The following is a 27,611-nucleotide window of genomic DNA, read 5'->3' on the forward strand; positions in this document are numbered from 1 at the left end:
AGAAAACAACTTTCTCATCAGCAAACACCAGTAAATCCATTTCATTTATTATGACAGTAATTGTATAGCTGCACCTTAAGTATTGCACAGGATGTGCTCCTAATGTGATGTGCGTATCAGCACCACTTCAAGTATTCTGTTTGTTCTGATACTGAATCTTCTGTGCTCTTACTTTACCTCACTGGGTCCAACTATTGTAAAAGCCTTGCAGTCTTTTTTTTGGGTTACAGTATATGGAAGGAAGAATTGTGGATGGATTATTCCGGAAAATGAACTGATTTCTTATCAATGATAAAGGGTTTCTGCCTACAGTTCCATCATTATAAAGATAAGATCAAATTCATCTTCTAATAGTAAAATAAGATGTGTGTGTCCCAAATGTAAATGCCACATTAAAGATTGTTTCAAGGAAGAGAGAAGAATCAGCATTATGGAGCTTATGTTATAAGTTGTAGCTAATAGTTTTATTAATGTGATTCTGTTCTGAATGATCCTCCTCTGTCTGCTCAGGGTAGTGGTGGGGCCTATCCAGCTAGCTGCTTTTAGTTAGCCCAAAGTTTAGATAACAGCGAAACATAGCAAATACTAAAAACCTATGGACTTCCAGACAAGGGAACCAGAAGTGGTGGGTTCTCACAGTTGCTCTACCAAAGCTCAGTGAAATCACTCCAGAGAGAGAAGAACATGTTTTCAGTCCTATGCCATAGGATGATGATGATGATGTGATGATGATGATGATGATGATGATGTAAACACAGCTGAGTGGGGAGCAGGCTCTAGGGCCACTGCTAGATTGAGTCTTTACAGGCAGTCCCCACTGCTCCGAGTCCAGAACCTGGTTCCCGATAGCTCCTTGGACTGTTTTAGCTGGTTCTTGTCAGTCTCTTCAGTCCTCTGTCTTTTGTCTCTGCTCTTCCATGGCTATCACACAGCTGGGCTTCCCAGCATTGTCCACACGTTTGTGTCCATTATTTTGCACAATTAAGGGTACGATAGTTTTTTCATTCGTCTGTGTGATTAAAATTGTGTTTTTGCTGGAAGTGTCTGCTTTTAACTTGTTGAGTGTGCTGGTGTGTGTGAGCAGCATCACGGTCGGATGGCCGTTGTTCTCGTCGGTGGCGACCTCGTTGGAATCGGTGGCTGGGTTGGAGGGACTGGCGTTGCCACGGCGAAAACAGCAACATAGTATCCTATTGATAGGCCGGAATACAGCTCTGTACAGGCCGCGGCGGGCGCTTTCGCTTACGAAGCAGTAGAGAGCGGGGTCGGCCACGCAGTTCAGGGAGGTCAGCAGCAGTGACAGGTGGTAGTAGTTAAATATTCCTGGAATATAAGAATACAGGCCACGTAGTTAAGAAAAAAATGTTTTCATCCTTAATCACTGGATTACTTTACAAAGAAGACACTGTACCTGCAATAAAGTTGCAGTCTCGCTCTAGCAGGGTGCGTACTAACAGGAAGACGTGGTAGGGGGAGAAGCAGACGAGGAAGATGAGGATGGTGCTGCTGACTAACTGCCTGATCCTCGTCTTCTGATCCGGCTGTGTCCCAGCGCTCCGACCCACGGCACGAAGAACACACAGGTAGCTGATCTGAACAGAAAAAAACACAAGTCATCAGATGCATCAGGGTCATTGTCAAGATAACTAATTCAACCCTGGTGGAGGTCAACACTCACTAGAAACGTGTTTGACTATGTGCCGATGATACGGACACAGCTCTCGCTTTGGTTATACAAAGACCGGATGGCTCGTATTAATGATCCTGGTAGCCCAGATTCCTGCAGTAGCCCCCATAGGACTCCCCAGGTGACACGGGAGGTGGACGGTTAGTTGCAACGTCAGCAGTAATGTGGGTGTTGTACCGGACCATTGTGGTGAAGAAAGAGCTGAGCTGGAAGGCAAAGCTCTTGATTTACCGGTCCATCTACGTTCCAACCCTGACCTATGGTCATGAGCTTTGGGTAGTGACCGAAGGAATGAGATTGCGGATACAAGCGGCCAAAACAAGCTTTCTTCATAGGGTGGCTGGGCTCAGACATCTGGAGGGATCTCGGAGTAGAGCCGCTGCTTCTTCACGTCGAAAGGGGCCAGCTGAGGTGGTTTGGGCATCTGATCAGGATGCATCCTGGACACCTCCCTTTATGGGTTTTCCTGGCACATCCAACTGGTAAGAGGCCCCGGGACCCAGAACACGCTGGAGAGATTATATATCTCGGCTCGCCTGGAAACACCTTGGTGTCACCCAGGAACAGCTGGTAAACGCTGCTGGGGAGAGGGACGTCTGCTAATGGGTCTTTTCACACAGAACGCAGTTTGCGCTGCACTCGCCGCTGGGTTCAGCGCACATCACAGTGTGTCTTTCCTCGAAGCAGCGAAAAGCCATTGTTGCGCCAGGCAAGTCACTGGAAATAATGGGTTTCAGAACGCAGTGGTGCCGTTGCCACGTTCTGTGTGAAAGGCCCATAAACCTGCTGCCCCCGCGACCCGGCCCTGGATAAGCGGTAGACAATCGACCGAACACATCTGTCTCACCGAAAGTCCCTGCACACCTACACAGGTGTTTTCAATGACTCTGATTTGACCTCTCATCATGTTAAAGCTGGATGGAGCTATGGAACTTGGTGTTACATGATGACACAAAACTCTAAGGACTAATAAGATTGACAGCTGCAACCAAACCAATGCCCAACTTTATGGCAGAAATAAGCAGGTTCACAGACTGGTACAAAAAAAACGGTTTTGGTCTCTATATCTAATTTCCCCGTTCATGACAACTGTGCAGGGAGTGAATTTTTGCATAACTCACCCGTTTCAGTTATATTATGGCTTAAATTTAGGCATAATTAAGGGCATGGCTGCTTTGAGTGACAGGTTTCTACCACAGCGTCGCTGGTTTGTTCAGCATTCGGTTCATACTTAAAGTCACTCTAATGAGTCGAGGCACATGTTGTTTTAATTCTTGCTAGCAAAAATTTGCATCCCAATTAATATCACGGTTTACATGACCTGCAGATACCTTACAAACCAAGCTAGCTAGCTAGTGCTATACCGCGCGGTACCTGACCCTGTTGGGCCTCGCTCCTCTCCAGCTCCACGCTCACATCCAAATATGGACACTTCTGGTTTCAAAAAACCAAGATGGCGACGGTCAAAATGACGAACTTCAAGGCTTCAAAACGGTAGTACGCAAACCAATGGGTGACATCACGGTCACCATGTCCACTTCTTATATATGTAATGAAATGTCACTGTATAATAAGATGTGATAAAAAAAAAAATTAAAAAAATATATATGTGAAACAGTTATCGTACCGATAGAATAGCCAGCGGGAACATGAAGCCAATGGTGAAGCGGTAATAGTTGATGGGATACTCCCACGACTTCATTGGGTAGTGCTCGAAGCACACCGATTGGTTCTTGCGGTCTCTGCTCAGTTCTTTATGGCGGAAGAAAACCACACCCACGGCGATCTCCTTCAGCCAGATGATGGTGCTGACAAGCCACGCTGCACTCATGGAGCGGAGAGAGGTGAACCTGGAGACAAACAATTAGCATCAAATAAGCTCTTATACTTTTATTTTTAATAAAACTACTTAAGCACAGAGGAACTGTGGTGAAAAGTTGAAGAAGATTAAGGTAACAGAGGTGGTGAGCTGCTGCATTTTTATCATGCCGTATCAAAATTACCTCAAAGGGTGGACCACAGCCAGGTAGCGATCCAGGCTGATACAGCACAGGAAACCAATGCTGATGTAGATGTTCTCATAGAGCAGGAAGCCACAGAGCTGACACAACCACTCCCTGTGACTCCAGTCATCATCCTGACACAACAACACACATACATGAAACTAGAATATAGGTAGATGTACAAGACAACAGGTAGGGCAGATGAAACTGGACTATTACACGGATAAATTAAAATGAAAGGCACAACATAATGAAAACATATCCAAGTGAGCCTACAGTGTGTAACTGGTGCAGATCATCAAAAACATTTTTTTGTTCAGAAGTCGTATAAAAGTGCTCCTTGCAGAAATGGGTAACATAATAAGAGCATATACAGTAATGTAATAACCTGCCTATAATGTAATGTAAAAAAAACACATCATAACATATTTACTTTTTGTTCATAATGTCATAACTTGTCACAGGTTTTGATTGTTATGACAAACTAAATGAGTGGTTTTACTTTACCTGAAAGAAGTACTGTAGCCACAGTGGTAATGACGCCAGGTATAACAGATCAGACACAGTGAGGTTCATTAAATAAACGCCCAGCTCGTTCTTCTGCTTCAGCTGCAGAGCAGCGTGGTACAAAGAGTACAGGTTGGAGGGAACGCCAACCTACAATCAACAAGATCATTGATTGTGATTATTTTGATTCTCTGACACCAGACAGACAGTTTTTATTTCCCAAACTGCCCTCCTCTTCTTTACTTGATAGTAGAACGTCCGTATTGGATGATTCTACAAAACCCTGGACTTTGGTATGGTTATGGTTATGGTTATGGTTATGGCTATGGTTAGGGAAATATAACACAGTTGAGAGCATGGTTATGGCAAATTAAACTATGGCAGGTTCAGCTTAGGCAAAAAAAAACACTTGACTAAAAGGTTGTGGCTGCGGTTTCTAAAACGGCAAATGTTAATTACAGGCCTGTGACGGACCACAAACTCTTGTCTTCTGCATGAAAGTAGGACTCACTACACGCCCGTCCGCTACCCTGACCTCCACATGTCGCTGCATAGAGGGCACACTATTTCCTGCATTGGCTCTGAATGTTGACAATGCTGTAAATTGCGAGGTATAGAATCGTCCCATATGGAAATAATTCTTAAGTAAACTGGACTTTTGGTGTCATTATGCACCCGTTGGTGGCCAGGGTGGAGGCCCACAGCTGAGAGTGACAGCTGGCTGCATATAATGATACTTGCGTGTTGCAGAATGGTTAATTTTCTAACCAAGTTTTGGCTCAGATTTGCTGTCATAACCCCATCTATTCATACATCCACTTTCCCTCCTTGCATATTCTTTGCAGAGTTGCTGCAGAGGTCTCCTACCCATAGACTGTATATAAGAAGTGGACGTAGTCACAGTGACGTCACCCATTGGTTTGTGGACTGCTGTTTTGAAGCCTTGAATTCGGCATCGATGGCCGTCGCCATTTTTGTATTTGGCAACCAGAAGTGACACGAGAAGGAGGAGCTAAGTACAACCGACACTGAATAAGACATTTTTAGGCGACTAAAATGTTACAATTAACTTTCTCAGGTTTACAATGTTTAATGACTTCTATACAATCTGACTTGTTTTAGCAACCAGAGGAGTCGCCCCCTGCTGGATATTAGAAAGAATGCAGGTTCAGGCACCTCAGCACAGTACTCCGTGATTCAGTCACATCGTGTTCCTAATGCAAACCTTTACTGGAAAAGTCAAAACTTTATTATTTTTTACCTATTATCCAGCAGCGGGTTGTATCCTCAAATTTGAATCCACAGATAAGGATTAGGGATGCACCGATACCGATAACAGATCGGATATCGGGCCGAATCTGACTCAAATAGCTGGATCGGGTATCAGTGACAATAGGGCCGATCTATTAAATTCAATTCTATGTTTATATACTATATATATTATATACTGGAATTTTAATTCCTGTTAAGTTTTGACCAATTTGTTGCTGCATTAAAAAGGTTTACACCTGAATTTTAATTCAGTTGCTGGCACAGGTTTCATTATTTTAATAATAAAGAACAATTCAGTAAATTTACATTTATGTATTTATTTGTAACATTTTGTCCAACAAAGATAGGAAAGCGATGTTTAAGTCCAGCCTGATGTTGCCTTACACATAACAGAATGATCCAGTCACATCCACACAGTGAGGCATACAGCTGATTAATTAAACACTGGTATCGGATCGGTACTCGGTATCGGACGATACCCAAAGCCCAGGTAAAGTATCGGCATCGGGACTAAAAAAGTCGCTGCATCCCTAAAAAACGATAATCACAAAAATACTAATAATTTGAAAATGCAACCAGCTGCTGGATAACACATAAAAGGATAGCACTTCGACTTCGATTTCTCTTTAGCTCCTCTCCAGTGGCTCCTTGTGGATTTTTAAAAATGGAAATGAATAACTGTTTTTTGTTTACATTTTCATTTTTATTTATCATTGTTGTAGGTCTATGGTACGATGGTACAACGGAGTATTAGGGCCATATTGAGGGAAAAAAAATTTGAGATTTCAAGAATAAAGTCATAATACTACGAGAATAAAGTCATAATATTATAAAGTAGTAATTTTACGTATTATTTTCTTTTTTCTCGTAAAGTAATGACTTTATTCTTGTAATATTACGACTTTTTTTCTCGTAAAGTTATGACTTTATTCTCATAAATTATGACTTTTTTCTCGTTAAATTATTACTTTATTCTTGTAATATTACGACTTTATTTTCTTGTTAAGTTATGAAATCTCAGATTTGTTTCCCTCAATGTGGCCCTAATACTTCGTAGTACATTTTCACTTTGGCCCTCACTGCATTAGACTTATATACTATATACTTAGACTATAAACTGTGTTACCTTTATCACAATGTTTAAATGTTTTGTGTCTCTAGACAGATTTTCTTTTTTTTTTTTTGCCTAAAACGGCTCTTTTGATTGAAAGTTTCTGACCCCTGCCCTAAGGTTTAATAGGGACCGCTATGTGTCCAAATCACAGAGTGATGTACAGAGTGCTGAGGTCACAGATGGGGCTACAGTAAGTGCACCATTGACATCTCCGTTCTATTACAGAGCTGATAAGCATGAGCTTGTGCGTCAATGAACTAGGTTTTCTAGAGCTTGAGACTTGACTGTGGTTTCCTGTGTCACACTGACCTCAATTTGGAAACAAACCTTTTCCAATAACTTTTATAAAATATTCAGACACAGTTAACAGTTTTGTGTAGGTATTCAAGATATGTACACACTTACCACAAGTACGAGTATATACACACAGGAGAAGACGTACTGGTGGACTTCATGGCTGATCGTGCAGTTAATCACGTCCTCAGACATGTTTGACACCATCACACCCTGCTCACATTCACACTACTTCGCCTTTAACACGTACACATCCACATGAATGTTTTCAGACATTTCCGCACATCCATGTAAATATAATGTAACAACACACACACACACAAATCTTCATGTTGGTTGGAGCGCTCAGCGATGGCTTAAACTTCTCATCTGGGTGAGTGTTTGTCTTCACTGATTGAGTCGTCCAGTTTCATTTGGCCACTGTAAAACACAGAAAATGTATTTATTACATTTTTGTCATAAATACTTATCATATTCATTTTTATTAAATTAGGCAAACTTAAAACCATAGTTACAGTAATGACAAGTTTTTGGATAATGTTATATTAAACGGTAAAAGTCTTCTCTTATATGAGCAGATAGTAATTTGAACAGGAAAAATGTTTCAACCTAGTTGTAATAAACTGAAATGACATCTGTTTTTGTTGGTCATAAGTTAGGTTTGTTGGTTGTAAGTCACCAGTCATTTAATGTGGAGCAGTGCCTTCTGAGTGCCGTGTCACTCAGTCTCAATCATACTAATCAAAGGAGAGGAAGTTTTTGTCAAACCACCCAATTTGAACACAAAGTAACCCAATCTAAATTATTTTCATCCACTTAAAAATAGCCAAATTGGGGCAGAAAACCACCAAATCTGGATCCACTGTTCGGACCTTAAAGCTGCAGTAGGCAGCATATTTTTGGCATCATTGGGCAAAAATTCCATAATATCCTTTCAGCATATTGTAATTCAAGTGTTCTAAGAGAAAACTAGACTTCTGCACCTCCTCATGGCTCTGTTTTCAGGCTTTAGAAAATCTAGCCTGTGACAGGAGACTTTGACCAATCACAGGTCATTTCATTGAGAGAGCGTTCCTATTGGCTGTGCTCATGTTGGTCATGTGACCGGTACTTGGCGTTCCTTCATCAGATGTCACAAACTTTCTCATTTTACAGCTAAACAGTACACTACAAGATGATCCTGAAAACATTTGAGGAGAGAAATAGGCATTACAGTAACATAATATTGATTCATATTTGATCAGCGCTGCCTAGTTTGACCGTTTGGTCGGAGTTCAGAGTGATTGACAGCTAGCTCTCATAGATAGCAGCTGGACAGCAGACCTCAGATCAGCTCTGACTGCAGTGAAATGTTGCAGATGCCATTAGGAGCACCGGAGGACACCGGAGGAACAGGATTTTTTTTTTTCAGGTTACCTGTTTCATGTACTATTGTCAGGATATAGCGACCGTTTTATAAAAATAACTTTTTTTAATCATATTTGCTCCAATCTGCCTACTTCAGCTGTAATACATCCATGTGTCAGCCTGTAGTAAGGCACAACATTGCTTTGAACTAAATGCTAACATCAGTATGCTAACATGTAGATGTTTACCAGGTGTAATGTTTACCATGGTCACCATATTAGCTTAGCCCGTTAACGGTCTAACATTTGCTAATTACTAAACACAAACTAGTTCCCAGCCTCAGTTGATGGGAATGTCATTAGTTATGCAGGTAATTTGATCATGAACCAAAGTATTGGACACCGTGATGATGGTGCTAGATGAAAAGTCAGAGGATCTCTGACGCAATTACAGTTCATCTTGAGGAGAACATGAATGTGTGTAGCCTACGGTACCAAATTCCACGACAATCCATTCAATAGTTGTTGAGATATTTAACTAAAAACTATAAACCAACCTCAAGGTGGCGCTAGAAGCAACGTCAAGGGATCACCGAAGTTATCATTCAAAACACAATCAAGTAACCATATTCACTGAGTTCCTCTTCATTTAAACTGTTCTCTGTGTGGTTGAGACGGAGAGAATCAGAAGTGCAGAATCACTTTGGCTTCCTGTGTGAACCATGACTGCATCCTGTTCCCATTACTAGTAGTGATCGTGTCCATGATTCAGATGTAGCACCGCCTGTCTCTACAGGGTTAGTTGAGTCCATTTATATTTATTCATGCATGTACTGCTACAGTATTATCATGTTCAAGAGCAGTGATGTACAATTTATGTTGTCCCTGATTGGACACACAGATGACACATCCTTTTTCAAAACGCTGTCCAGACTACATTATTATATCAATAACCATTAATCAGAGATACAATATGATTTTTCTTTTCTTTTTCAAAATCACGTTATGAAACAATGACTTTAAAACCTTGGACCATCATGGAGGACAAAGGGAAACTCCTATAAAAGCCTCAAATGATTGAAGAAATTATTAGAGGGCGCCTGGGTTAGCTCAGTTGGTAGAGCGGGCGTCCATGTATTAAGGCTTGGTCCTGACCGCGGCGGCCCAGGTTCGAATCCGGCCTGTGGCCCTTTCCGCATCCACTCTCACTCTCCCCCCTTTCAAAACTCTATCCACTGTCCTGTCAATAAAAATGGAAAATGCCCCCAAAAAAATAACTTTAAAAAAAAAAAAAAAAAGAAATTATTAGAGAGGCCCTCACCATGAGAACTTCCCTCCCTGACATGACTAGCACGCATTAGCGTGACATAAAACACAGATGAGACCAAAGTGATAATTTACTCATACAGGCTGCCAGACCACATTCCAAGAAGTGACACTCAATCAGTCCTAAGTACGTAACAACTATGACAAACTGATAAGAGGTGTGAGTGTAAAGTGAAGCCCGACATTTCTATTGAAATATACCAGCAAAAAAGTTAACAGGGAAAATAAAGGTATGGTCTATATATGATCCTTATTCTGGCTTCATCCAGTTACTGTAATAACTGCTGCTCATGCTGCATGTTTCAGGATCACACGACACAAAGTCTATATGTTGATTCGACTGATGAATGATGATGACTCTGATTGTTGTGTAATGTAATGTTCACGCTTAGACATAAACAACAAATTCATTCACTGTTCAAGGTGAATAATCTACTGTTTAATTGGCCTTGATATCATTGCTTATGTATTTACACTACTGTACCTGTGATAATAAGCTGTGGGCCCCTGTTAAAGCTGCAGTAGGCAGAATGTTTTTGGCATCATTGGGCAAAGATTCCATAATAATCTTTCAGCATATTGTAATTCAAGTGTTCTGAGAGATAACTAGACTTCTTCACCTCCTCATGGCTCTGTTTTCAGGCTTTAGAAAATCTAGCCCGTGACGGGAGTCTTTGACCAATCACAGGCCATTTCAGTGAGAAAGCGTTCCTATTGGCTGTTCATTCAACGGAGGCATCTGTCAATCACTCACAAACTCCGATCAAACAGTCAAACTAGGCAGCGCTGATCAAATATGAATCAATATTCTGTTACTGTAATGCCTATTTCTCTCCTCAAATGTTTTCAGAAACATCTTGTAGTTTACTGTTTAGCTGTAAAATGAGAAAGTTTGCCCCGGCTGGTGGGCGGTGCTTGGTATTTCCTCAACTGATCTCAACATGGCTGCCAGGTCACAAACTTTCTACCAACCCACAAACTGTGAAATCAGACCAACCAGTAATTTTTTTTGTGGACGGCCTAGATCAGAAAACATGTGATTCAACAAGCCAATCAGATTTTGCTCCCCTTCCTATGTCACATGCAGGCTCATTAGAATATAATCACTACCTTTGCAAAGGTGCACCATAGTTTTATCTCTAGCCAATCAGAGCATACTGGGCTTTTTTAAGAGGAAGTCTTAAAGAGACAGGAGCTAAAACGGAGCGTTTCAGGCAGAGGGTGAATACAGGTATATTCAGACAGACAGGATGAGAAAAATAATGCGTTTTTTTAACATTACAGCATGTAAACATGTTCTAGGAGAAACCCAAAATACAAGTATGAACCTGAAAATGAGCATATGTCTCTTTTAAGTCATTCACAGTCATTTTAAATATCAACACCAGCACATTCAAGTGTAACATCAGACGGTACAGTTGAGATTTATTTAAATGTATATATTTATTTTAAAAACTAGTTATTTAAACTATTTTAAATATAGTTGAAAGGTCATTCGCTCCTCTGTGTGTTCTGTCTCCTATAGCAACATCAAAAGAAATGTCTTCTTAGTTTATATTCCTGACTTTGACATTTAAATGTGAGCCAGATGTAGTGTCTTGTCAGCAGTTCAGTTTAGCTGTTTTGAGATCCATTGACGTTGTTGGAAGAAACCAGTCGGTGAAAATGAGCTTCTGAATAGCATCTAAATTCAGCGTTGCTTACCTTCTGTGAACTCAAGCTCCAGCGTAACACAGAGTCAATGGACAGTGAAGCTTCTGAGTATAACCTCGTCTATATTTTTTGCTTTGGCATCCCATCATCTTTAGAATGGCTCCATAATGACATATTATAAAACCATTGAGAGCCACTTTAACACAACACACTGAAACCACAAGCATCATCTCTCTCTCCTTCTCTCACTCAGTCTGCTCTTCCTAAATAAACCACAGACAGATTAGGGCACAGCTGGATATACTGTGCATTCCTCAAGTATCAAGCTAACCCATGCTTTTAACCCGTATTCAGCCAGGTGAATGGAATATACACAGGCAGTAATACCGTATGAAAAAGATATTTGCGCTGCAGACCTGCAGACCTTCACCTGTTGACCATGCCACAGAGGAGTGAACTGGTTTTCCTGCAGTTGTGGGTGAGTGGAAGCAATAATGCATCATTCAACCTGCATCACCTGATCTCACTACACAGTCTCATGGCAGATCAGAAATTGTATCTATTTGATTCGTGACACGAACTTCCCTTTTTTTTCGTGACGCTCAGCACGACTTTCAACAACGAATTTTTGTGCATTTTCCTACAAATGTCCAGCAACACGTGACACACGTGTCAATTTCCGCTCTAGTCTCTTCAAAATAAAACTACTTAGTTAGGTTTAGAAATACATCAACTTGGTTAGGCTTTGGCAACAAAACTACTTAGTTCGGTTTAGGAAAAGATCACAGTTTGGGTTAAAATAACACCGGAAGTGGCGTAACTTAAGTACGGAAGTAACATGACAAATAAATCAACTTTGACCTCTAGTTTCACGCAGGACACGTCCTGTGTTTTTTTGACCCACCCATCCACCCAGACCTCCTCTCTATGCAGTGTTCGCCTTTCTCTATACTTCCCGGTTCACAAATACATGGATTACATACGAATTGATTTCATGCTGACCATCAGGAAAATTGTTTTAAATTTGTGTCTATGTGCACGAATCAATACATTAAATTTCATGATTATTTCACCAACTGCTGTGCAACTGGGCTGGATCTCAATAGGCTCTCTGTACAATCTGTTTGAGTCACATATGGATGTGATTGTGGAGATGAATTCTCTTCACATGCATGCCAGCAAAGTCAGTGACCATAATTATAATCCAGGAACTGTTTACAGCCTCTGTAAACACTGTGGCATCTGTCCTGCAGATTGATCTTACAGTGCCAAATGAAAATAAGTCTGCAGCGGAGCCACACACAGCAGAAAGGCATACTGCATACAGGTGTCTCAAGGTCTAAATGTGCATCAAGCAAAGGAAGCTGTACGACATGCCGTCCAACCAAGTCCAAAGGTTTGGATGCATCCATACAACTGTTTTCTCTCCCGAAACTGATTCTGATACCTAAACTGTATGGTGTCAGATCAGTCTGACGAATGGATTCATGTATTTCGCGATTAACATATAAATTACTCTCTCTGCACACAAAAATAGTTATCGTTGCATATAAATGTAAAAAAATAATCCACAATGAAAAAAACTAGAAAAGTGCACTCAGTGTATCTTCACCAGGTGCGTCTGCAACAACCACTGCTGTGATGTTTGACTGAATGAACACAATTGCCCCCCCATCTAGACAGCAGGCATATCAGGCACGTTTTTCACTCGCACATCTCTTTGGCGAGGAAAAACTGGCATGGCCATTTTCAAAGGCGTCCCTTGACTTCTGACCTCCAGATATGTGAATGTAAATGTGTTCTCTGGGTACCCACGAGTCTCCCCTTTACAGACATGCCCACTTTATGATAATCACATGCAGTTTGGGGCAAGTCATAGTCAAGTCAGCACACTGACACACTGACAGCTGTTGTTGCCTGTTGGGCTGCAGTTTGCCATGTTATGATTTGAGCATACTGTTTTATGCTAAATGCAGTACCTGTGAGGGTTTCTGGACAATATCTGTCATTGTTTTGTGTTATTAATTAATTTCAAATAATAAATATATACATACATTTGCATAAAACAGCATATTTTCCCACTCCCATGTTGATAAGAGTATTAAATACTTAGATAAAAAATGTATGATTAATTTACAATTAATCCCGATTAACTATGGACAATCATGCGATTAATCATGATTAAGTATTTTAATCAATTGACAGCCCTAATAAATCACAAATTACATTTGTGAATGTTTCTGAGTGTAATCATTAATACTGAGACTAATCTGACTCCATACAATAAGCAAAACACATTTTTGAGAAGAAGGAAGTGATTCTGTAAACCTCATTGTGTGGAACTCATATACTGTATAAGTAGCGAGAGCAGGGACCAGGGATGCTGAATTAAGTAACTGAGGTAAATGAGGGGCCGTACAAGACATAAGTCATTCTTACACTCACACACACACACATACATTCTCCTTTCACATACTTTACTTTTTCAACATATATTTTCACTCTCACATACACATATCTACACATACATAGAGTGTTCTTTACTCTCACCAGTGGTGGCTGGTGACTCAAAATTTGGACAGCTTGTCATTGAAAAACAAAATTTAATAACGCACGGGGGAAGCAGCACCTTTTGTAGTCCATCTTCAGAACATTGTAGTTTCACCACAGCAGATCCGCATCACTAACATTCGCCGCTGTCGCATCATAATTACGGAGCCTAGTGTTAGTGCAGTCCGATTCTCTTAACACCACGGTTGTCTTTTCCTAAGTCCTTATGAATTCTCTTTCTCGTCGTTCCTTGACCTCATGATGTTTTCCATCAAGGTCAAGGAAAAATGGTTAGGAAAAGACTTTAGGACGTAATTTTTGGACTTTTCGACCGCAGCCTCAGAGTTTACGGTTCCAGAACAGCTGATCAGAGTCAGTTCAATCAACTCTGAGTAGGTTGAACCTGAACATAAAAAGCCATCATCAGTAGAGCTCTGATGCTACGATTCACATGGCGACAGGTAAATAAGAGGCAGAGCCTCCATTTGAATCCAGTCGATGTAGAGATTGTAGTACATGGACGTACAGTATATGCTGACTGTGCACATTTATCTATAAAAAAAGTCAGAGCGGGGAAAAGTGTCAATAATATAATCACGTTTGATTCAGTGTTGTCCATTAATTCATCTTTTACCAGACTTACATTTCCTTAATGATAAAGTGGTGGAGTCTGACTGTGTATTAGACTGTAGCCTACATTACATCTACAATATATTAGTTAGTGGAACGGCTCCAACAAACTGACCGCTGTTTCAGTCAGTGTTATAAAAATGAACTTCGCAAACAGAAGAACAAGCAGAGGTTTTATTCTGAGATGACGGTGACTTGATTCTGTGTGATATTTGAATGTGAGGTCAAAATCAGCTGTTCAGAAAAGACTGACAGCGCGTAAAAGCGGTAACTTTAGATAGTATGTATGTGAAAGGAGAATGTACGTGTGTGTGTGAGTGCAAGAATGAATTATGTCTTGTAGAGCCCCTCATATATAATGACGTTGACAAAAACATGTAATTAAAAGTTTCAACAGCAATATATATAAATATATTTATAAAATGTTTAAATTTAAATAAAATCTTTTTTTTCCACTCGAAGCTCCAGTTGTACCATATTTTATATTCGGCTGTATAAAAAAACTGGACTTTTAACACAGGGCACCGCTGTTTGCTTCTCATTTCCAAAAGACAGTCAAAGTTTTTTGTTTTTTTTAAGAATGACCACAATTGTCCCGTAACCTGACCCACTTGGTTATTATTGGAACCATGATGACGAAGATCCCCAAACCTTAACAAAGTAGTCATTTGAACCCAAACCATGAGCTTTCCTTAAACCTAACCAAGTTGTTTTTGTGCCGTAACCTAACCAAAACCTTAACCATAGTGCTGTCATATCGTAAAACAGATTTATTGTTGCTGCTGATCAGAAAACACTTCCATGTGACAGGGACAAATTATTTATTTTGTTATTTAACTTGGAGGACTTGTTAGGATTTCTACCTCCGACCAAATACTAATATTTGTGGTGCCCACGGCATCAAAAGTCCCATTTAAAAAATTAATTTTGCATTTATGTGCATTTATGCGCCCTAACCACTCAGCTATCGGGTAAACCAAAGCATATTTGATGTTTTGTTAGTTGCTGACCGAGACATCAGTTGTGCTAACAGACCAACGAAACAAGCTAAATTTGAATCATCAGTCTGGATTATTTATCAGCGTGGGCTCAATGACTCCAGATTCATCACCCTTTAACGACACGTTGAGTATACGGTCATTAATAATTAATAATTATTCTTTGACAGATATCGCTGTTTGTTGTGTGTAGAGGTGCGTACAGTAAGTGTACAGTAGTGCAGCAGCAGCACAGAAACGGGGTTTGGCTGAAACACACTTTACTATGACTTTCATTTTTTTTTACTTTTTCCAACATACTATAACTATGAATTTTTTAAGACATGCAATAATATGACTTTTTTTAAGACATATTATACTATGAAATTTTATGACTTTTATATTATGACTTTTTTGACTTTTTTTTACATACGATACAATGACATTTTATGACTTTTTTTTTTTACGTTTTACGACATACAATACTACGACAATTTTTTGCTCTTTTTGACATGATATACATTTACTTTTTAAACTTTTTTTAGATATACTATACTTTGACTTATTTTTGACTTTTTTCAGCCATACTACAGTATACAATAATATTTTAATGACTGCTTTAAAAAATACTATACCATGACTTTGTTTTATTTATTTACTTTTTTCGACATGCTATACTATGACTTTTTTATGACTTTTTTTGACATACTTCACTATGACTTTTTATGACATACTATATTATGACATTTTATGACTTTTTTTCAACATACTATGATGATGACGCTATGATTTTATTTTTATGACATACTATCACCGTTTTTTAAAAATAATTTAAACGTACTATACTATGCCTTTCTTTTTAACTAATTTAAGACATACCATATTGTGATTTTTTTTTTTTACTTTTTTCCACATACTATACTTTGACTTTTTTAAGGCAAACTACACTGTGACATTTTATGACTTTTTTTTAACATAATATACTTTGATTTTTTTCATGACTTTTTTTGACATACTATACTATGACTTTTTCGATATACTAAACAATGACTTTCTTTTTTACTTTTTTGACATAATATACTATGAATTTTTACAACATACTATACTATGTGTTTTTCGATGTGCTATGACTTTTTATGATTTTTTATGACATACTATATAATTACTTTTTTTTACTTTTTTTGACATATAATACTGCATGATGTTATAGATTAGCATTCATAATAATAACTGTAGTGGTGCTCACTTTATATCTACAGTAATAAATCATTTCTACTCCTCATGCTGCTTCCAGCAAACTCATTCTTCAAGTGGTCTGGAGACTTAATGGCCTTTTGTTCTGACCCCCAGCAACATCCAGAGACTCGGCTCACTGTACAGCTGTGAGATCTGGGTTTAATAAAGTAATTCAATCACATGAGTTTATTTGGGATAATCTGAAGGAGGTTAAACTTTGTGTGTGTGTGTGTGTGTGTGTATGTGTGTGTGCGTGCGTGCATGCAAGCCTGCGTGTACAGTAGTGGGGCAGGTTATTACAGTTATTCTAAGAGGGAAAATAACTATCAACACATCAATGTGCCATTATATCATATGTTTAATGGGTCCTGGAGATCCCCAAACTGTTTTCTGTTGTCAAAATGTGTCCCAGTGTCCTGTGGTACCCTGGGAAAAATATAAACACTATCTGACCCAGTGTTTTGAACATCTGAAATGATGACCAGGATGACTGAAAAGGGTTTTCTTTCTAACATGACACCCTTTAGGATGTTTACTATATAAATACACAATAAAATACTTGTACAAACATCATAAAGGTTCTCAAAGTGGGAGCACATTTTTGTAGCCAGAGGAGTCGCCCCCTGCTGGTTATTAGAAAGAATGCAAGTTTAAGGCACTTCGCATAGGCTTCACGTTCAGCGTTGGAAATTAACTTTTTTATCCACCTGCCACAGTGGCTGGTGGATTCTAAAATCTACCAGCCACTCAATAGACTGTCACTGTTTTTTTTTTGGCTGGTGAATGAAGAAAATCTTGCAGCCACTTGCATATTTTACCAGCATTAGGTTGGTGGCTGGTGCTAATTTCCAACCCTGTTCACGTTTCACAACCGGAGGTTGCTGCCTGATAATAACAGATTAGTGACAGGCAACAGTTGCAGGTCAATTAACAGCCCCAAAACATATGCATGTGTCTATTTTTCGCTAAACTATAGCTCACTCAAATCATTAGGCTTGACGCCTACTCTTTTGGTAGAAGATGAAAACGTTGGTTAACACCTAAAGCCCGAGCAGAGAGGCCAGCAGCAGAAGAGAGCAGAGAAGCACAGTTCATCGTGCGCTGTAAAATACAATGATTATGGTTGTTAGGCTTTTGTTCTTTTGTGTTAGGCTATCAAAGTATGATCAGGCTATTAGTGCGTCTGCACGTGAACATTTGTGGGGATAGTGGGGGTCGTGAGTTACTGGCATCGTTATTTTGGGGGTCGCGGGTTGGCTACTTTGAGAGCACCATTCACACCGCTTGGGCATGTTGAGAGATCAAACCTGCTGTGCATAGTTACGGTTTCTAAAAGCTGTGATTGACCAAGTGTAGTTAGGAGAAGGAGTTTAGCGAAAACTGCTGAGAACCACAGTTGTAGTAGGTATTTCCCCCATTGACCACAAAGGGCAGCAATGAGCTCATTCCGGTCATACTCATAGAGCGACGCGAATGGTGTGAATGGCGTGAATGACGTTACACGAACACGCAACATTCACGAGAGACCGGACGAAACTCTGTGTATAAATGTATGTGTATAAACCACAGACTGTCTATGGTAGAAACAACAACATCGCGGCCGTATTTATGCCTGGATGACTATATTGTTGACGATGCAGCTGCATAGCCGGGCACTGATCCATCCGAACTCCATTCAGAAAACAAGCAATTTAAAAGTTGTCTGCTTGTCGTCTTGAGGACAGACCTGACAAAGCATGAATTCAGACTTTTTACAAATCAACATCATTATGTAGTTATTTCGGCATCCTTTTGATCCGTTTATTGACATTAAATCACAGCACAATCTGTTTATTTTGGGTTCATACCGCAGTAGCGACGTGTGGCTTGAAACAGTGGTTATTTCTTCCATGGTTGATGGTGGAAATGGCGGAAAGAAAAGTTGTTGGTATCTGTAGAGACAAGCTCCCTCTCCTCTCCGGCGCGTCTAGCGCGAATGAACACAAATGATACCGGCGGTCCAACTCGCGCGAGTAAAGCAAGCCAAACTTTGCTTCTCGCTTGGTGTGAACACAGCATTTATTCACCTGCTACCTATACCTACCCCTGTTGGTGATGTTTTGGCTGCTGAGGTGCTCAGGTCTGGTGCACTAGTATAAACCTACAGTGGAGGAAATAAGTATTTGATCCCTCGCCTATTTTGTAAGTTTGCCCACTTACAAAGAAAAGAACGGTCTATAATTTTAATGGTAGGTTTATTTTAACAGTGAGAGACAGAATATAAAAAAAAATTCCAGAAAATCACATCATATAAAAGTTATAAATTGATTTGTATTTTATTGTGGGAAATAAGTATTTGATCCCCTAGCAACCAACAAGAATTCTGGCCCCCACAGACCGGTTAGATTAGTCCTCTCGCTTTAAGAAAGTACTCCGAATCTGAACTCGTGACCTGTATAAAAGACAACTGTGTCAACTCATTACCTGTATAAAAGACACCTGTCTGGGCGCCTGGGTTAGCTCAGTTGGTAGAGCGGGCGTCCATGTATCAAGGCTAGGTCCTGACCGCGGCGGCCCGGGTTCGAATCCGGCCTGTGGCCCTTTCCGCATCCACTCTCTCTCTCCCCCCTTTCAAGACTCTATCCAATGTCCTCAATAAAAATGGAAAAATGCCCCCAAAAAAATAACTTTAAAAAAAAAAAAAAAAAAAGACACCTGTCCACAATCAGATTCCAACCTCTCCACCATGGGCAAGACCAAATGGCTGTCTAAGGACGTCAGGGACAAGATTGTAGACCTGCACAAGACTGGAATGGGCTACAAGACCATTGGCAAGCAGCTTTGTGAGAAGGAGACAACTGTTGGTGCCATTATTCGGAAATGGAAGAAACACAAAATGACCATCAATCGCCCTCGGTCTGGGGCTCCACGCAAGATCTCGTCTCGTGGGGTATCGATGATCATGAGAAAGGTGAGGGATCAGCCCAGAAATACACGGGAGGAACTTCTTAATGATCTCAAGACAGCTGGGACCACAATCACCAAGAAAACCATTGGTAACACACTACGCCGTAATGGATTAAAATCCTGCAGCACCCGCAAGGTCCCCCTGCTCAAGAAGGCACATGTACAGGCCCGTCTGTTTGCCAATGAACACCTGAATGATTCAGAGAAGGCTTGGGAGAAGGTGATGTGGTCAGATGAGACCAAAATCAAGCTCTTTGGCATCAACTCGACTCGCCGTGTTTGGAGGAAGAGAAATGCTGACTATAACCCCAAGAACACCATCCCCACCGTCAAGCATGGAGGTGGAAACATTATGTTTTGGGGGTGTTTCTCTGCTAAGGGGACAGAACGACTTCACCGCATCTTAAGGGAGGATGGACGGGGCCATGTACCGTGAAATGTTGGGCGACAACCTTCTTCCCTCAGCCAGGACACTGAAAATGGGTCGTGGATGGGTCTTCCAGCACGAGAATGACCAAAAACATACGGCCAAGGCAACAAAGGAGTGGCTCAAAAAGAAGCACATTAAGGTCATGGAGTGGCCTAGCCAGTCTCCGGACCTTAATTCCATAGAAAATCTGTGGAGGGAGCTGAAGCTTCGAGTTGCCAAGCGACAGCCTCGAAACCTTAAGGATTTGGAGATGATCTGCAAAGAGGAGTGGACCAAAATCCCTCCTGAGATGTGCGCAAGCCTGGTGACCAACTACAAGAAACGTCTGACCTCTGTGCTTGCCAACAACGTTTCTCCACCAAGTACTGAGTCATGTTTTGCTAGGGGATCAAATACTTATTTCTCACAATCAAATGCAAATCAATTTATAACTTTTATATGAATTGATTTTCTGGATTTTTTTTTATATTCTGTCTCTCACTGTTAAAATAAACCTACCATTAAAATTATAGACCGTTCTTTTCTTTGTAAGTGGGCAAACTTACAAAATCGGCGAGGGATCAAATACTTATTTCCTCCACTGTATATGTAAACAGAATGTATGGATGGGGGTTTTGCCTTCACTACACACCTGTGTTTCATCATATGTTAAACAACTAATACAGTACAAGCTGGACACTTGCCATGCACAGCTGCAGCAGCCACCATACTCTATACCACACATGACTGCATGTCCACAGTGTGACATACACGGTCCCAGTGCTGAGGTCCAGTTCTCCCAGCAGACACACCAGCCACTGAACATATATAACTTTAAACTTCATCAACTCTCAAGACATCAAGATCAATAAATGAACAAATGACCACGTGATCAGAACATTGACTTTTTCCCCCTAAGGCAGCTAGAATGCCATCGCTGATCAGTGACCCTGACAGCGGTAACCGTGGAAACAGCAGCAAATTGTAAATCAGGCACCAATGAGGGTCCTGTCGCTGCTACAGGGAACATGCTGGAACCACAGACGTTTCCTCTGATTTACACATACACACTCATTCACATGCAAAATCTGTAGGCAACGGGACAAGAGGTTGGTATCGGAAGTGTTCTGGTTTCCGTTTGTAGTCTGAGTGGTATTGAGCAATCACATTTGGTTGCATTCAAGTAAACAGTCCATGTTGAGAGCAAAATAGGCGGAACACATTGGCCTAAATGCAATCTTGGAAAATCCCCCCCTGTTAAAAATGAACAAATCCGCTACTGGTGCTATAATATTTAATTTTCAGCCTGTGATGAGGGTTTGGACAGCACCGGCTGACACCACAATTACATTTACTGCAAAACCAACAACAACAACAACAACAACAGAGTCTTCAAAGCAAACTTGGTGTGGACATGTCTCTCCCTTCTCCTCTGTTGCTGAGATCTGTCTCTCTGCTATCTGTCTACAAGGCCACGACAGTATTTGATTTATTCACCTGGTAGCCAGGTTTGATTTACAACACACTCAGGGAGGAAATACAGACAGAAACAGAAGCAAAAGTATAGTAATACATAAAGTATTTATGTTCATGTCAATGTGAGCAATGTTTAGTACAAAAGCTAATGGTAAATGAACTTAAAGCGCTTTACACTAAATGTCAGCATTCCCCCATTCACACACACATTCACACACTGAGTGCCAACCTGCCCATCAGGATCTAAATACTCAGTCAGACACCGATGGCTCAGCCTTCGGGAGGTGTCCACAAAACAGGGCTGACATATTGTCTTTGCAGTTTTGCTCTCTTCTGTTTTTTCTGATCAGCCAAGGTGCTTATCTTTGCTCTTCCTAACTAAAGTTATTCTTCTATTTACTTTGAATGAAATGAAATATAAAATGTGTCATTTCTTATTTGAGGATGTTACTGTTACTGCATGTTTACTTCCAACAATAAGTTGTGTTTGGAGAGATTCCATAAGTGTTTAAAATCCCAGGTACCGAACTATTTGATAATCACTCTGCTCAAAGCTGTTTAGACGCTACCAGCTGTAGATTTGCTTGGGACTTTATTTGGTCCAGATTTATCAAAGAATTGACACATCAAGAGAAGAGGATGAGGCAGGTGGAGACTTCTAATGTTACTAGGAATAAGTAATGGGGAAGTCCATTTTTCTTGGCAAAAGACCAAAATAGATGTATCAGACTAACTAAAAGTCTTAGTTTTTTTCATATGGGCCCTATACTGACACTCCCAGCTAGCCTGGTTCCAGATCTGTCAATCACCGCCACACAGATTATTACCTCCGCCAAGGCAAAAGGCGATGGTTTTCACCAACTTTTGTTTGTTTGTCTGTCTGTCTGTCTGTCTGTCTGTCTGTCTGTCTGTTAGCAGTATTACTCCAAAAGTTCGTGATGGATTTGAATGAAATATTTTGGAGGGTTGGAGTGTAGCAAAATGAACAATCCATTAGATTTTGGTGTCGATCCGGATTCATTAATTTTTTTAAGGAATCCGATCAGCCTGAGCATCAAGACCACAGGGTATAACACATGCGCAGTGTAACTGATGACGCGTTGATGATGCGTGACCCCGCCTCCTTCTGAGAGCAGAGAGATCCGTGTGTGGATGTGTGTGCGGGAGCTGCTGTCCGTACGCGGTGAGAAAGAACAAAGCAGTAGCTGACGGGATGAGAGACAATGTAGTGTAACGTTATACAGACATAACAAGGCTGCTGAATGAGAGAGGCATCTGCCGATACGTTAAAAAGGAAACACACCCTGTTAATAACAAGCCGACCACCTCACGGTACCGCCAGCTGTGAGCTGTGATCAGTTTTTAAAGTCACGCACCTTGGCGGAGGTCTGCGCTCTCCGAGTGCCATTCTAGTTTGTTCTGCAATTCATGCTCGTTGACGGCTATTTCCGCCGTTTGGAAAAGCAAGCGACCAATCAGAGCATTGTAGACAGGATTGGAATAGTGACTTCATCTTCCAACGTAGCTAACTAGCTACATCTATGAAAAATAGTAACAGAAAAAAGACCAGATGACATTGACACGTTTTTTTTTATCAACTTATGGAAATAACAACTCTTAAATCAACATATTTTCTTCATGAAAACCACCACAGCTTCCATGAGGACCGGCGTCAGCGGGACGGATACTTCTACTGATTGGTCGGGACACAACAAAACCACATAAGCCCCACTCCCAAAAAGAATCCAGCTAACATGAAGACGATGTCAGACTGAATGAATGAAGTGACTGTGCTCTGTGCATTGTGGGTCACCTTTAGGCGGACAAATTCAAAAGATGAATATAGCAATATGCACCATGACAGCACAATAAATAATGAAGGTATTGAAACTAAGTGACACAGGACCCTTCAAGACAGTGATATAGATATAGGTATAGATATAGAGTAATATGCAGGTCCGAGTGGTGCACAGTCACAAACAAATCTACAATGAATCAAATGACCACAAAATATATGAGTGAACCTGGGAGGGTCTGGAGCCCTGGAGCAGCTGCCTGCTTGGTAATCCAGCCTTGCTCAGGGTGATAAGCTATATGGCCACATCACGGCAGTACAATATGCAGTAGTAGTATTACTATGTGTCAGTCATAGAGAGTAGAAAACTAAATACATTATTCATATACTTCATTGTAAATAAGATATGAGCTTCACACGAGCCAGCTTCACTTCATAATAGTCTAGTATCCTGAGTGACGGAGAAGCAACAGGATACTTCGGTTATAACAGGGCATCGTTTGGGTCTGCTGGTTCCTTGCCGGACCCCTCACACAGAATATGAAACTAAGGTGTTCTCCAGAGGTTAGCCAGAGACCTCTCACCCTCTGAACAATAAGCTTATCAGGTAGAAAGAGAAAGAAAGAAAGAGGCAGAGAGTGAGAGGAGGAAGAAGAACAATAATCTAGAATAACTTCAGAACCATTCTTAGTCCTCTCCTGTCCTAGAACTTCATCCAGGCCCATAGCAGGACTTCATCCAGGGTACCATGTAGGAGTTGTGGTGCTACTGAAAGATTGTGGGATTACTATATTAACTGTTAGCAATGTAGTAATGAGCCACATATAATAAATCATGTCCTGGTATTTAAATCTTCCTTATGTTGCCAAATGAGAAATCACAAGGAAGCCCTGACCTCTGCTGGATGGTCCCTGATATCCCATAGCAGGGCCACTGCACCTCCCTATGAGCCTGGTGGAGGGAAACCCAAATGGGTTCCAGGGTCCCTAGAAGCACCCCATCAAGTGTCCTTCTAGGGACTCTGGAACTTGCTTGATGATTGAATTGTCTTGAAGACCCCTGAGACCTTCGCCGTGGTCTCAAGTGAGTCCGGTGGCCGTGATGGAGGTGTCAGGGGTCCACAAGAGATTTCTGGCATTCTTCTATGGGGCCTTGAAAGGATCCGAGGAGGCATCTAGCATCCTAAACCCAAGCCTTCTGGTTGAGGACCACTGTGGCCCTGGTGGAGGTCTCAGGGGTCTTGAAGGGGTAACTAGAAGGACCCTTGAAGTTCTGTCTTCAAGTGTCCTTCCGGAGACCATGGAAACCTCTTGTGGACCCTGAGTACATCCACCAGGGCTACAAGAAGGTCCAGTGTCCAGTGGGGTCCGGGGCCTGGTATAGGTCTAACAGGTCAAGACTGTTCCGGGTCCCTGTAGGGACCGTTGAAGTCCCAGTCCATTGTCAATAAGAAAAACACCTGCTACCACAGCTGCTAGTCCCCCTTGAACATCTGGCTGAGGTCCCAGAGGGCCTCAAGGAGGTTTTGCGGAGGGACCATACTAACACCCTTGTGGACCTCTGAAACCTCCACTAGGGCCACAAGGGAGTCCAGCAGCACACTAGAGGAAGTTTCAGGAGTCTTCAAGGGTAGCCAGAGTTTTTTCTCGGGACCCTCAGGGGGCCTTGAGAGGATGCGTTAAATAGATTCAGGGCTTTCTTGTGGGCACTAGAAGGTCATCATCAAGGCCCTGGAACCCCCTTGAGGACACAAGGAGACCTCCACCAGGGCCACTGGACTCCCTTGTGGGCTCCTAGCCCAGTCACAAAGGCCCCTTGGATTCCCCTTGAGGCCCCTGGCAGTCCTCGGTCTCCACATTTAGCACCACCGCCTGAGCTGAGTCCTGTACGTAAAGCCACCGGCATTACAAGCAGGGTTTGGCTTCATTTCTACTAATGTCTGCAGAGAGCTGAGACGGCCTTTTCATGGATGAATGAGGTTAGTGTACACAAAGAGCCACTGCATTCTGTCCAACTGGTGCCCAACGTCTGGGCCTGGACCCAAGGGGAGGCTGTAAGGAGATTAAAAAAGGGTGCCTGAATAAAGAATGAAGAGCAGCCGTCAACAGTGATTACACTGAGATCAACAGTTATCTGTGTGGTCGGAGGTGAGTCGCTGCAGAGTTCTGCTCCGACTGGTGAAAAATCAGTTACAGTTTATGTTTATGTACGTTGCTGGTTACAGCTTTATTTTTCCGTTATCTGGCTATAGTTTGATATTCCTATTTAGTATTATGTGATATTCATTCTCTCTCTGCTGTGACTCATGCTGAGCACCGATGCTTCGTGGTGCACAGAAGTGCTGCTGCTCATGTTACCGACTCCGTCAGTGTGAGATGCATTTGAAATCTCCGGGGAAAAAAGTCCAATCATTTACGGAATCACTTCAGTCTCATATTGATTTGATTATAGGATGAAGTGAAATTCCATTCACCTCTACTGTTTGGGGATGATGGCAAAAATGTGAGCAGTGAACAGCTCAAAACCACCACAACCTGCACGTCCGGACACTAAGTGACTGTATATGATCCAGTCATCCATTCATTTAATCAGTCACTCAGTTACTGTTACTGTCTTCTGAGAATCCAACAACCAACCACCAATCAGTGAGTGAGTGAGTGAGGCAGACAGAGCAGTCATCTCTGAAGCCCACTCTTCCTTTTCATTATCACAGCTACACAGTGAACACTCTGGCGGACCATTTTTGTGTCAAAATATTGATTTCTTCAGTAAGTAGTTTTGTAATAAGCTGGATAATGTACAGCTAGAGGGTCATTGTTGTGAAAGAATCCCCGACAGGGCGATGAGAGACTGCAGCATCGCCCTGAAGGGGATTCTTTCACAACATTCACAGTTTGGGGCAAGTCATAGTCAAGTCAGCACACTGACACACTGACAACTGTTGTTGCCTGTTGGGCTGCAGTTTGCCATGTTATGATTTGAGCATATTGTTTTATGCTAAATGCAGTACCTGTGAGGGTTTCTGGACAATATCTGTCATTGTTTTGTGTTGTTTATTGATTTCCAGTAATAAATATATATACATACATTTGCATAAAGCAGCATATTGTTCCACTCCCATGTTGATAAGAGTATTAAATACTTGACAAATCTCCCTTGAAGGTACATTTTGAACAGATAAAAAATGTGTGATTAATCGTGATTAATTATTTTATTCGACTGATAACCATTACAGATAAGGCTGAGGTAGCCTACATGCTGATTCTACACATGGTAACTCTCTATCAAATATTACATGAATATTACATGAAGCTCTGCAGTCCATCAGCCAGTGAAAGTAACAACTGTAATATGAATTAACTGAATGCAGCTTTTTCTCCTGCAGCAGCTTCAACACAGTGAATGAAGTCCATGTTTCTGTTACTGACACCAATAATACAGTCTGTCTGCACACAGCAGCCTAATAGTCTCTAATAGTTGAGATCAATAATTAATAACTGTGGGTGAAGAGCCTGAACAGTCATTCTAACCTAACACTTCACTCCTCACTATGAACATAATAATAATAATCAATATTCAACGGGAACCCGCTGATATGTCGCTTCAGCTATAAATACCAAATATCAGACTATATATCTATCGCTGATGTAACTAATAATAAAAACCACAAACACACATATCAGCTGCTCTACTGTGGAAATCTCAAGTTCAGACGGTGATTTTATACATATTTATAAATGAAATAAAGACGCTGATTTCTTACCGAATCTGTCCGGTCTGAAGCTCTGAAGATCTGCATCACACTGACCGCTCTCTCTCTCTCTCTCTCTCTCTCTCGCTCTCTCTCTCTCGCTCCATCACACACGCACACGCACACGCGCGTGGTCTCTCTTCCTTCCTGAAGCACACACTCTCTGCCTACACACACACCGCAACATGTGTGAAGATGACAGCCACAGTATGATGTTATGCAGCCTATAGTCTACCTGTATGTATTTATTTATTATATGGTGAACATTTGCTCCTACATGAATGTGTAACGAATTACTGTATATATATATATTCTGGATGATCAAATTTCCATTTTTGTCATGAGTGTGTGTTGCAGCCAGCATGCATGATTTTAGAAATACCAAATCGAAGTCCCTCAAAAGTAAATTAAAAAACAAATTAAAGTTTTTGTTTCAATTATTTGTATTGTTGAGTGTTCATTTTATTTATATATATTTCGTATCTTTCATTTTCTAACACTTCTTTAAGCTGCATGAATGAATTGTTTTTGTGAGTTGACATATTATCACTGTAAAAGGGAACACGTTAGCAAACGGTTTACACATCGAGCAGATGGGATAATACGATAATAACGCAAATTCATTTTAACACCATCAAT

The 27,611-nt window shown here is 41.0% G+C and overlaps 2 protein-coding genes across 2 annotated transcripts in view; both read right to left on the reverse strand.

The window, feature by feature from the left end:
* The window catches only part of LOC119474418, an 813,351-nt gene that overhangs the window by 370,450 nt on the left and 415,290 nt on the right, over positions 1-27,611 (reverse strand). The gene's annotated exons all lie outside the window — the stretch shown is intronic.
* Positions 27-27,138, reverse strand: LOC119504379 (ovarian cancer G-protein coupled receptor 1). The gene is made up of 7 exons (XM_037796468.1): positions 26,985-27,138; positions 6,989-7,297; positions 4,198-4,347; positions 3,691-3,824; positions 3,315-3,537; positions 1,412-1,592; positions 27-1,323 (listed from the first exon to the last, which is right to left on the reverse strand). Exons 2-7 carry the CDS (start codon positions 7,082-7,084, stop codon positions 887-889), a joined length of 1,221 nt encoding a protein of 406 aa, XP_037652396.1. The 5' UTR covers positions 7,085-7,297; positions 26,985-27,138; the 3' UTR covers positions 27-886.

Source organism: Sebastes umbrosus, chromosome 16 (assembly GCF_015220745.1).
Source record: "Sebastes umbrosus isolate fSebUmb1 chromosome 16, fSebUmb1.pri, whole genome shotgun sequence".
Classification (NCBI taxonomy): domain Eukaryota; kingdom Metazoa; phylum Chordata; class Actinopteri; order Perciformes; family Sebastidae; genus Sebastes; species Sebastes umbrosus.

Coding starts and splice junctions, on each gene's coding strand:
- LOC119504379 (XM_037796468.1), bottom strand. CDS start 7,084: ATGGTGTCAAACATGTCTGAGGACGTGATTAACTGCACGATCAGCCAT. Junction 3,825..4,197: donor GGCTACAGTACTTCTTTCAG/GTAAAGTAAAAC, acceptor TTGTTGTGTCAG/GATGATGACTGGAGTCACAG. Junction 1,324..1,411: donor AGACTGCAACTTTATTGCAG/GTACAGTGTCTT, acceptor CTTATATTCCAG/GAATATTTAACTACTACCAC.